The 12,263-nt window shown below is 53.8% G+C and overlaps 1 protein-coding gene across 1 annotated transcript in view; it reads left to right on the top strand.

Moving 5' to 3' along the window:
• The window catches only part of LOC100901803 (Down syndrome cell adhesion molecule-like protein Dscam2), a 30,928-nt gene extending 18,940 nt beyond the window's left edge, over positions 1–11,988 (top strand). The window contains exons 13-27 of the mRNA XM_029111567.1: positions 480–550; positions 2,056–2,287; positions 2,598–2,747; positions 2,921–3,088; positions 3,315–3,460; positions 4,141–4,294; positions 4,844–5,116; positions 6,920–7,021; positions 8,316–8,501; positions 8,683–8,879; positions 9,099–9,621; positions 9,810–10,050; positions 10,675–10,727; positions 10,862–11,165; positions 11,841–11,988. Of these exons, the coding sequence (XP_028967400.1) occupies positions 480–550; positions 2,056–2,287; positions 2,598–2,747; positions 2,921–3,088; positions 3,315–3,460; positions 4,141–4,294; positions 4,844–5,116; positions 6,920–7,021; positions 8,316–8,501; positions 8,683–8,879; positions 9,099–9,621; positions 9,810–10,050; positions 10,675–10,727; positions 10,862–11,165; positions 11,841–11,988 (2,948 nt within the window). The remainder of the gene's footprint in view (positions 1–479; positions 551–2,055; positions 2,288–2,597; positions 2,748–2,920; positions 3,089–3,314; positions 3,461–4,140; positions 4,295–4,843; positions 5,117–6,919; positions 7,022–8,315; positions 8,502–8,682; positions 8,880–9,098; positions 9,622–9,809; positions 10,051–10,674; positions 10,728–10,861; positions 11,166–11,840) is intronic.
• The last annotated feature ends 275 nt before the right edge of the window (positions 11,989–12,263 follow it).

Genomic DNA, 12,263 nt, shown 5'->3' on the forward strand with positions numbered 1-12,263 from the left:
ATAGCGGCGATATATGCTGGAATACGGTGGGGCGACTGGCTTTTCATTAGCATTGATATGAACGCGTAGCCGTGTCACGAGGGCGGCTGGAGAGGGGCGCAAGTAATTGTATGTATGTAGTTTATGTATCGCACACTGTTCCGGATCTATATATCAGATACCGATAGAATAAATTTCGGGCATTTTGCACCTAGAATCTAGATCCATTCTACCAACCACATTCGCATGATCGCTCCCAGGATAGTGGAAATCAGAATTCCTCGGAACGTCTGAGTAGGAGATATTCTCCCGCAGCTCTCGGGTCGAATCCCTCTTGAGGGAGCTTCCCTCGGGTACGAGCGAGTCGTGAAATGGGAACGATTAGGGAATTATCGGCATCGCTTGTCTTGTCCATAAGTTTCGGCGTTCGAAAATTAGAATGCATGGGGTCGCTCCCCGCAGAAGACAATGGAGCTAAAAGACCTATCTCTATTTTCCAGTCCCCGAGGGTCCACCGGAACAGATCAACGTGGAAGCTACCTCATCGACGTCCTTACGGGTTTCTTGGATGGTGAGTACTTCTATCGCTACGGCTACCGTCGGAGCACTTCCTTCTCTTATTGAGGACGTTCTTCCTGCGTGGAAGCGTGAGCCGCTGGAAGCAGACTCGTTGTTCGGCTGTGGAGATTGTCGAAGCACATCCACGGAAAGAAAAACGGCTGACAGACCGAACCGAGGAACGCGCCGACGGATGGACGGACGACGAACAGGTCTGCATGGAGAAAGCGAGAGCAGCGGAGTCCCCTGTGACTCGGACCCGTCAGCGGCTTCTCAGTCAGCCAGCCAGCCAGCCAGCCAGCCAGCCAGCCAGCCAGCTAGCGAGTCAGTCGGTTAGTCTGTCCGTCGGTCGTCCGTCTGTCCGTGCGTCGTCCGTCCGTCCGTCGCTTCGTTCTTACATTCGTTGGTTCGGTCGTCGTCGTTGTCGTCGTCGTTTTCAGGAGTAGCCTCAAAAGCCGGGATAGTTATAGCTGAGAAACATCTGGATTCGCTTTTGTGCGGGAACTCTCAGCCGTGGCGGCGAAATTTGATTGTGTATGTGAAGCTTGCGAAAAGCGGCGAAACTGCGCCATGTCATTAGACACGGAAAGCTTCTGCTCGCTGCTCTCGAGGACTTTTCCGAGAGACTTTCGCTACATGGCTGTTTCAGTGAGCGTTCGCTCCAATGCCATGTTCTGTTTGTCTGACCGCCTGCCTGCCTGCCTGAGAAGTTAGTTGGATGATATCACCCTTGCGCAGTCGACAAAGAGATTGGCAAGCAGGCAACGCTTATTATATAGTGGACATGTTCTTGTTGTTTTCTGTGGATGATTGACGAACGGAGCGACTGACAAGCAAACGGTCAGCGACGATACAGTGGGCCGTCATCGGAAAAAACAACAAGCCCCAAGCCATGTCCAGTCGTTTGTCATCCAATGAGAACAACAAATGCCGACTCGCAACTCATGATCATGATGATGATAGGGAGGCGATCTCGATGACGCTGAAGATATGGCGGAAACTTATTTCGCCCTCTTTATCTTCCTCTCTTCGGCTCAATCGAACACAAGTCGGCCCGCACTCGTGCGATTCCGCCTCACGATTGTTGGAGATTGACACAGGCCGTATCGATCAGCGTCGGCTGCGGCGGGACCCGTTGATAATCATCTTCAGACGACGGCTTAGTTGCGAGCCGCCCGCTTTCTCGCGAGCCGTTCGCTAGCGGACTTCCATCTTCGCTTGAGGCGGACTCGTTCCCCCCATCTTTTCCATGTCACGCGATCCGCCTTCCTCGCCTCTCGCCCACTTCACCCATGAGTTCAGTTATGAGAGATTAATTCGAAGAAGTGCTCATGATGGAAACTGCTAGGTACTTTACAATTGTTCGGAGTTCCCTCTCCGTCCTCGGAGCACGTCAAACGGACTTTCTCAAATACGGATTACGACGCGTCCGCTGCCGTAGCGGAGCGTTTCATACCTCCGTCGTTCACTCGATTTTTTTGCATCGGGACGTCTAACCGATGATCTTTCGCATTCCAGCCCCCTCCACCGCATATGCAGAACGGGGAAATCCTCGGTTATTATGTCGGTTATAATGCCTCGGGCGAGAAGATTCAATATAAAACTGTCGGCTCGTCAAACCAGCCGCGGGTCGAGACTGAACTGAAAGCTCTGCGAAAATGGACGAGGTATTCCGTCAGCGTTCAAGCCTACAATAAGAAGGGTCCCGGTCCCCGCTCGGACCCGATTACGAAGGCAACCATGGAGGACGGTAAGTGGCAAGTGACCAACTGGTCGACCGACGAGCGAGCAGCAAACCTGCCAGCCCGTCAGCTATGTAGCTGGGCGGCTACCTGGCCGAGCAAACCGAGGTAGTAGGATACGTCCGGACGTTGGCCCGACGTCCCGCTAACTGAGTTTATGACGCCGGCGCCGCTTTTAGACAAGCGAGCCAGCCAGCAAGCCAGCGGGAAAGCGGTCCGGCAGGGTGCCGGACAAAATTGCTTCCACTCCTTGTTGCTAATAACGACGTCGTCTCTCTCTCCCTCTCTCCACTCCTGCTCGTCCACTCCCGAAAACAGTACCGAGTCGGCCCCCGAGGAAAGTTGTCTGTGAAGCAAAATCTTCCTCCAAGATCAAGGTCACCTGGACGCCGCCCACGCATAATTCACTACACGGGCATTTGGAGGGATTCAAGGTCCGTTACAGGAAGACAGAATCTTTCGAAGACGGTGAGTACCGCCGACAAAGGCTCGAAGTACACCGTTTGCCTCTCTCTCTCTCCGAGGGAAGCTCCGTCCTATTCTCATCACTCGCTTGATTATTTTTGGAGAGGTGGACTTTCCTCGGAAATATCGGTGCTCAATAGACGCTTCGGTTCTTCCCGGTTCGACCTATCGTGCAGAGGACGACGAGCCCGTACTGGAAGCTATCATCAAATCCGCCGACCAGCAAGAGTACGTTCTCGACAGTTTGGGCAAGTTCGCCAACTATTCAATACAAGTGCTCGCGCGAACACGTAAAGGCGACGGGATCGAAAGCGATCCCGTCTTCTGCAGGACGCTGGAAGACGGTGAGTATCCCACACAACCCAAAATAATCCGGCGTAGAAGTCGCCCGTTGTCTGTTGGCTACGTATCTGCCTCGTTTGCCGCCTGTCGTATCGATAGATCCGCTATCGAGGGCGGCCAGGGGTAGAGGGGAAAGAGTGAAGCAAGTATCGCTGCTCGTCCGGGGGCGAGTGCGAATTTCGGCAGCTCCATGGGCTTTGCATCAATTCACTTATTTTCTCTCTTCAGTTCCCGGTCCTCCCGGAGACATCAAGGCATTGCCTTACCGGAAGCAAGCAATCCTGGTGAGCTGGAAACTCCCAGAGGAGTGCAACGGAGTCATCACCACCTACACACTCTACCAGCGAACCGTAGGCGATAAACCGAACAGTCACGTGAGTGTTTCGCCCGAACGGCGTTGCTTTGACAAATCGGAAGAATATCAATCAGGCATAGCTCGGCGAGGTGACCCGAGTCCAGGGAGTCTTTCTGTTCACTCAGTCAGCCACCATCAGATGGGAAAACATGCGTGCGGAGACGGCGACGTTGTGTCCGATGCTTTGCTACAAATGCACGGGTTAGATTGAATTCTCACTGATGTTTACGAGGCAGCGGAAGGAGCAAACAGAGCGGTTTTTGCGTCAAGAGAGCGGCGGATAATTATTTCTTCTGGACCGAGCGGCTCGTCGTCTTCTCGCTGTGTTTTACCTAGCTCCTTGCCGGAGTCGACCGGTACGACAGGCTTAAGAGAGTCGATTCCGGGGCTGAGGGAAGGGGTGAACGGCTCAGGATAACGACGTGGAGGGGAAAACGAACTGGAGAGGAGCGGGAACACGGGATCAAACGGAAGAGCGAGCGAGCGAACGAACGAACGGAGCGCCCGGCAGGGGGACTGTGGAAAGGCACCTAATTTACACCGGGTCAGGGCGATGCAGCGGGGAGCAGCGACGTGAAGAGAGTTAGTTAATTAGGACTGTTTTCATCGTAGTGCTTACGAAGCCTTGTATACATAGGTATACAGCGATGCGCCTCTAGCCACGAGCTATTTAAGAATTCGCGTTCTTTCTCTCTTCAGAACATGAGCAAACACCAGATTGCGGCTTCGCAGCATCAGTTCGAAGCGACCGGTCTCGAACTCAATCGGAGGTACGAGTTTTGGGTTAGCGCGTCAACCCGGATCGGTGAAGGAGAGTCCACGCGAGTCATGTCGCAATCTACGAGCGATACAAGTAGGTTCCCATGAAAAGCTCGAGAAACGTCCCACATTCGCCCCTCCCAATAAACACCCGAGCGCGGTCCGCTGGATGATCCGATGTCATTAGACGGCGTCACGAATCTGTTTGATTATCGCGACGAGTCGCTCCCGACGCGTCGAGAATGCACTCTTCCATTGAACCAGTGTATCTATTAGGAATGGACAGGACGATAGTTAGAGGGAATGCTGGAGTTCGAGCTTTGGAAAACATGTCAGTGCATGTGTAGTGCATTGCTGGAATTCCTGAGTGCCAAGTGGAAACGCAGAGAAACGAGACCGTGCCAGTAAATGAACAAACGAGTGAGCGAACGAGTCGCATAGAACGCTCGCTCCGAGCGTCGGAGACAGAAGCTAATCAGCATACCGCAATTGTATGGAAGTGTTGTTCCGCCGACGCTGCTGGCGATGGCTGGCGGAAGCCGCTGGCCTGTTGCGACCGCTGCCGCCTAAGGTGTTCCTGCTGCTGCTGCTGCTGCTGACGATGAGGATGTTGATTTGATTGTTGTTGTTGTGTTGATTCCAGTTCCCGCTCGGATCGCGTCGTTCTCCGACAGAGTCTTCCTGGCCAAAGGCAGCTCGATGACATTGAATTGTGTCAGCATCGGAGTGCCCCCGGGCTCTAACAAGTGGCTCTTCCGAGGAGAGAAGCTTGACAAGAACAAAAACAAATTCGCAGTACTCGGCAACGGCTCGGTCGTGCTCAGCGACGTCGGCGACGAGCACACGGGAAATTACACCTGCCGGGTCGAGAACAGGCACGGAACCGATGAGATCAATTACCAGGTTCAGATCAAAGGTGAGCTAGCCCTCGAGCTTTACAGTAATAGTATTTCCCTCTGGATATTTCGACAATATTGGGAAGCCGGGAATATTCCCCCGGTCTAGGATTAACTCTTGTGGGATTCGAATCACTTCCCGCTCCTTGTTCTCCATCATGGGGGAATCATTTGTTGCTCTTTCCTGCCACGGGGTGAAGCGGCTAAACTTCGCGGATCTGTTGCTACCTCGAAAGCGTTTGATCCGCCAGCCCGTGGCTGATGTTATCGAATGTCGTTTGCGAAAATCATGAAGCTCAAGTTTGAAGGCTGCGTTTCCCGACAGCCGATACAGCCGGCTGGGGAGATAAGCGGAGCGGAGGAGAATGGAGTAAATAATGAAGGGTTAAAGTACGCTTTGCATGCAAAGCCCACCAGCGGACCTATGAGTGATTCTCGTGAGCAAGCCGGCGGACGAGCTTAGCCGAGTTCTCGAGAGAAGCAAACGCCTCAGACATGCGTCCGAGGGCCGGACCGAGTCTTTCAGAAGGAAGCGGGCAACCGCAGCAAGAGGGAATCTCCCGCCTCCGGAGCAGACAGAAACGATGCACGCCATCCTTACGACTGAAAAGCAGCGAGCCGCTTTCCGATTCACTCGGCGCCGCTGCTGCCCGTCGTGCCGCCGCTGCTGCTGCTGCTATCAAAACGGAGCACGTTAACTCGAGTAGCGGCTTCTATTAATCGTAGCATTAAGAGTTTGTTTCTCCGTCTCTTTCATTAACGAAGAGCCGGCTGACTGGCGTACGGACCGACGGAAATGAGCAAGCGGCCAGGCCACACCGAAGAGGGCGATGGCTGGGCGGATAGATGGATGAATAAATGATGAAAAGAATGCGTGTGCATGGATGAAGGAATCAACGAATGAATGATCAGACAAACATATGAGTGGACTGCCGAATGCGCGAGAGCTCCACATTGTTCTCCCGTTCCTTTCCGCGGAACGATCTCTCTCTTCACAATGACGGGAACGTCGAATCTTGGCCGTGATAGCTCCGTGGCGAGGTTCTGCGGAATACGAGCGAATTTCCGCGATTTTTTGACATGGGGAATTTTTCCCGCGTCGAGCCCTAAAGTTTACATCGAGCATTCGATTCAAGCCAGGGAGGATGACAGGTGTGAGTCGGAAGTCTTAAGATCACATTCTTCCCGTGGAAACTTTCTTCGCCTCTCGAGCTTAAACGTCGAGATAAGTGATGGAGTTTCATACGCTTTTTAGCGATTGCTCCGCAGGATATGAGCGAAGGATTGTTTTTTGTGTAGCGACGAAAGCATATGTAAGCCTCGTGGCTTAGTGTCACCGGGATGCTGCACCCACACCCATCGTTCGAGCAGTCACGCCAGCGACGGCGGCGGCAGGATCTGTTGGCAGCAGCAGCAGCAGTTCCTCATCCCTCACACGGCAGCGGCGGCGGCAGCAGCGGGAGAGAATAAGTGTCTTCAGACAGAGTGCTTAGCTACGGACGAGCTTAAGGTTGAGCTTAGAACAGTCGAACGGAACGCCTCCCAACATCTTGGCGCTGGCAGTTAGACAGCGGGAGAGCAGAAAAAGGCGAAAACCGGGGCAGATGTCTGCCTCCTTCACGTGTTTGGCAAAGCCGGGCGGGAGAGAGTCACCAGTGGAGCGAGCGACTACGCTCCGAGCGACGCACCACGACGGGCGCCGCCGAGGATTTTAGGGGATCCGTCGAGGGCATGAGTGGCCGACTTCCCTTTTCCATCCGTCATCCTCAGACGAGCGAGGCGAAGACTTCTTTCACTTAGGGTACTTTTCCTTTTGGTTCCAGGCCTGCTTCCGGCACCCTCTGCCGTTTCCGTGGTGTCAGCATCCAACTCTGAGCTGCGGATTAGATGGGATCTACCACGAAAGTATATGAACGCCATGCACAGTGAGTGTACATATATCCCCTGTTTCCTCACCCGTTTCCCCGCCCGGCCCTCTGACAAGATCCCCTCCATATATCTTTCTCTATCCGTGTTCGAGTCGGGACAGCTCCTTCGCGGCCAGTTTTCCGTGGACATCTGCCGCGCGAAAAGCGTCGACGACACCTCGACCGGGTTTTTGGGGAACATCAACGGATCAGATTCTGATGCGTTCGTCACATGACTTGAGAAAGATCCTCGAACCTGGGAGACTTCCACGGGTTGTTGCGAACTCGGGGGATCTCCCCCCATCATATCGGTCGATCTCCGTTCCTTTGGCGGGTTTTCGCCGATATGTAGCGGAATGGTCAGCAATGAGTGCTTATGCGACACGATGAATCGGAAGTCATCATGGGCCGCCACAACGTCGAATGCTCACAACGCTGACTACAGCGCGACCGAGCCGCAGGCATGGGGGACGAACTCATGAGAGGCTTATTCCTCTCTCGCCCTCTGCTTCGAGCCATCCAGATAGTCGGGGCTTTGGTGTGCGTAGATGGCTGAGGTCGGCATTCTGGCTCCTTTTCAAGCAAAGCCGCATTGTAGTCGAAGTAGAATGATGTTGATGACGTCGACAACAACGACTGCAGCGACGAGAGCCAGATCGCTGAAGACGATGATGATGATGATGATATCGAAGACAACGATAAGAGACAAAGGGCTAGGCCGCTCACAAAGAGAGGACCAGATAAGGTTAAGCCGGTTGCAGCGACAATTGTGTTCTTTTCTCCTTCGTCTTGAACAGCGTCGGTGGCGGCGGCGGCGGCAGCAGGCTCTATTCGTCGTCATTTTCCTCTTTCCCCGAGCGACCGTTTGAGACCTCTCATCGTCGAGATACGATTAGCGCGGTCGTTCGTTGTTCTTTGTTTTTTTCTCTCGCGGCGGCGGCGGCTGAGAGCTGCTGGAGAAACGGGTTCGGAACCACGAGCGCAGACGCCACGACAGAGGTTGGATATCTCGAGGCAAGTTGCGTCGACGAGGAAAAGCCGAGAGGACCTTGGATATCTCGGAGTTTCACACGCAAAGACGCTCGAGCGGACCGATCAATTCCAAGATATCGGCATTTACTTATCGCGAAACAAGACGACAAACGATTCATCTGGGTCGTCGAGAGAATGGCACCAGCCGGGTCGCTGGTGGACGAGCGACCCGGTTCGAGAGAGCGAGACAAAGAAAACCAAAGCGCTAACCGAAAGGGAGGCACTCCACGAGATAAGTTGGTCCCAGTTTTCTAAGACGTACGCCTTTTGTGTGTTGCAGAGCTGATACTCCACTATCGACGGAAGTTCGGCGGCCAATGGGAAGAGGTTGAGGTTTCTCCTAAACAGGACTGGTACCTCCTTGAGGGTCTGCAATGTGGTACCAAATATCAGGTCTACCTCGTTGGGGTTCGAAGATCTGGCGCTCTAGGAGAGGCGAGCGATATCATTTCAGGACAAACGGAAGGTGAGTTCGCCTTCAGATTTCAGTTCGATTCCTTCTCCCAGAGAACAGCTCCCGGGGTGAAAGGGAATCGACCCAATACCGCAAGTTCTCGTCCTCAACCCGGGGATTTCCCGGGAAGGGGGTTCGTGCTTCCGAAATTCCCACACGGCAGTGACATAGAAGCGTGGGTTTCAATCCACAGGTGGGGTCCCATCCGCTCCTCTGCAAGAAGATTTCGCCACTCCGAACGTCAGCGCCATATCTCTTGACCTCGGTGCGTGGAGTGATGGCAACTGTCCCATGAGAGCCTATGTAATTAACTATCGACGACAGCAGGCGTCCAGCGAGAGAGGCGAATGGATACAAGTTCCCCACAGCCACGCTCAGGATCGCGTTGTGGTGAGTTGATCCCGCGTCGCTTGACTCGAGAAACGAAAAAATAAGGGGGAATCGAGACCCTCATCTTGTCGATGCGGAGTATCGCATGGGCAGGGTCGGACAGTGGGAGCGGTTTGAGCAGAGGGTCCGAGCCCGAATGAGTGTCGATCCGGCCGGCGCACGGAGAAATTCGATGCAGAGACGGATCACTCATCGAGAATACTTCCCAAATTTTCGCAGATTACGGGTTTGAATCCAGCCACTTGGTACGAGATCAAGGTCACAGCTTCCAACGATGCGGGCTCCCAAGTTCACATCTATGCCGTGGCTACTCGGACGATTCTTGGCGGAACGATCGCTCCGGCCTTGGCCAACAGTTATGATGACAACTACGCGACAAACTCAATTTTGGAAGAAGTTCAAATAGTGGTTCCAGTCATTGTTGCCGTGTTCGCTCTCACTGTCATTCTGACCATCAGTGGCTACGTGTGCATTCGTCGACGACAGTTGATGTTCCTCCAGCAAGGCCAACAGAGCCCACTGGGCAATGGTAGCGCTCTGTACGAGAGGACTCGAGCCCCGTCTTCGGGAGATACTCAAAAGAAATTCATCGAGTCGTGCGATACTCTGCTGAGCGGGAGCAGTCCTCGCCACATAAACAACTTCACGTCGACTTATCAGGTGCCAGCCAAACTGGCAACCCCTGTCCCAATGCAGTCTCAGCATTGCACACTTGTGAGGAATTCAGACACGAGAATACAGTGTAAGCTCCGCAAAAATACTTCGCTTGTAGACCCACGTCAAGTGACGACGACATGTGTACGCTCGGCTCCGCCGAGTGATCGTAGGCGGGATGAATCGCTCTCAAGCATAGCTCCCAGACTAGACATAGACCTAGAGGTTCGACCTCGTTCGAGTCCGTCATGTCAGTACCGAATTCGATGATTGCAGATTATGAAGATGACATTGTCGCGCCGTACGCGACCTTCCGTGTTGCCGGGAGTCAGGAGTCGGAGGTGTGCGCACGACGTGACAGCGCCATCGCGCAGACTATTGGAAACCACCAAAGTATGCAAATGAATCCGATCAACGTCCACAGTGGTCACCACACGCTGGGACACAACCATCGGAACGGACCGGCGTCAATCGGCGCTGGTGGATCCGAGAATCGGGAACGCCACGATTCAGCGCAGTACGAGCTCCTCGTTACTCACGTAATTAGTCGTTGAATAATTTCTTTTATCAGGATCACCTCTCGCTTGTAGATTCCCAGCTAGGCCGTTCGACGCCAACTCATTGAGATTTGTTTCTGAGTGCAGTCGAAGCGAGCGCGGGATTTTTCGAATTGTGCTCGATAATTTTCGTCGCATGGAATACTCACGTACAACGCGCTGCTTTATCCTGGAGCATGCTCCCTCATCATTAAAATCTCGGTTCCTCTCCTCCCGGCCGACTCCCGAACGCTGCTCTCCTGACGATTCAGTATGCGTCTCCGATCGAAGAATGCTTCGATTCCGTTATTTTTTCCCTTCAACTCCTTTCCCGAAGTGGGATGGAATGCCCAATGCTTGTCCGTCTCGTCTCGTGAGCACGTTATTCCTGGTGATGATAATGAATGCGAAATTCGAATATTTCTCGACGAGACAACGGACGAGCACGATATCCTTTGAACGAATGCTTTCTCCGGTGATTCCTGACTCTCGGCTCGATCTGAGCGCACCGATTCGTTTTCACCATGCTCATCATCGAGACTTTGTGACTGAGAATTATTAGTCGATCCCTCCACGGTCACTTATCGCCGCTTTTCTATTCGCAGACTATTCGACGAACTCCAAAATCAATACCAAGAGCTCTCTCCACGAAACAAGAGTGAGTAGGATGTCCTCACTTCTACGGCGGGCCGTGGAAAGTTCTATCGAAGGTCGAAAAGCAGCGAGAACAGAGATTTAGTAGGTGATTTGTATTCCGATGGAGCCCAGTTCTAATTTGCCGAAACGAAACAGTTTTAGTGTGTCAAACTTATGACCCAACGAACTGGATGAATTCGACCCCCTTCCGGACAACGAGGGCACAGAATCCACAGAGTTCTGAAGCAAGCGACGACACGTCGAGCGAGTGGTCGTCATCGGCAGCGAGCTCAGCTTACCGTCCGGGCGCGGGAGGAGCGGCGGGCGGGCCCGGCGCCGCGGGCGTATCGTCTCTCGAGCGCAAGAAGACACAAGCCAGGAGTCTCCCGTTGACGGCGAGTGCTTACGCCACTGTTGCGCGTCGAAGAGCCTCTCAGGAGCGTTGCAACCACCATCCGCGGTAAGTCAATTGCTCGTAGTGGCAATCTACTCGTTGTTCTTTGTTCTACTCTTACCTCCCGTCCTCCAGCTAAATAGTCCCCCAAGAGGCCAGCGGACTGTGTTTGTGCATCGACAGCAGCCACTTTGTGATTGGCCTATTACGTCTCTCTTGCCACCGTTCGCTTGCCGTCCGCCGCTTTCGCTCGTCGGTCAGAGCGCTTGTGGCTGGAGTGCGCGAAAAACTACAGCGTGCTCGGGGACGCTTACAAATGGCTCACGGTCCCTTCCGGCTCCGAGGAATAATGGGGTGAGGGAGGCATCTGCAGAATGGATACCCGCCTGAGATGGATACGATCTGGGTCGCTGTGGGAGAAAAAGGGACAGGGGGAGCGAACGGGTGGAAGGTGAACTGGGAGACGACCCGGAGCTCGGGCAAACGGGGAAACAACCGGCGTAGATGAGGACGTGCTCGGAATAGAGACCGAACTCTCCTAGGAGGTCCTACGCGGTTCACCGACGCTCGGGCTGGAGGCCAGCAGCAGCAGCAATGACCCCCCGGGTGCAGGTGGACGTGGAACGACTAAAGGTGCATTGCCGGGTCCAGCGGGCCTGCTTGCCTGCCGGCTGGCCGGCGCCAGTCTATCTGCCTACTAGGGTACGTCCGCGCATTCAATAACTAATCGAAACGTTCCAGGTGTGACGAGGGATCGCCTACGAGGCAGGCGACGTCCCCACGAGAAGAGCTCACCGTAATGCTCAACCAGAATACGTTGACCGGGAGTGCTTTCCGCACGCCGCAGCCTGCCGCGCGTACAAGTAAACAACAATTAATGGAATGGTAGATCAGTTGTTCTCACGACTTCGATCTGCGCAATAAGCTTGGAATTCGAGACTGTGGAAGCTCTGGGAGCTGCTCATTCATCTCCGGTCGATGTCGACCGCCAGTGCCTTCAGAGGGGGTCGAGTTTATCCGGCAAATGTGAATAAACTGTGCAAAGGAGGAGGAGAAGTTATTAGGTAATTATCGCAGCTTCGAGACTCCCGGGAAGGATGAAGCTCAGGTTTTAGGACGGAAACCACATATGCGATCAGCGGAAGAGAACCCGAGGAGTCCGGA

Source organism: Galendromus occidentalis, unplaced genomic scaffold, assembly GCF_000255335.2.
Source record: "Galendromus occidentalis unplaced genomic scaffold, Mocc_1.1 scf7180000075583, whole genome shotgun sequence".
Lineage (NCBI taxonomy): Eukaryota > Metazoa > Arthropoda > Arachnida > Mesostigmata > Phytoseiidae > Galendromus > Galendromus occidentalis.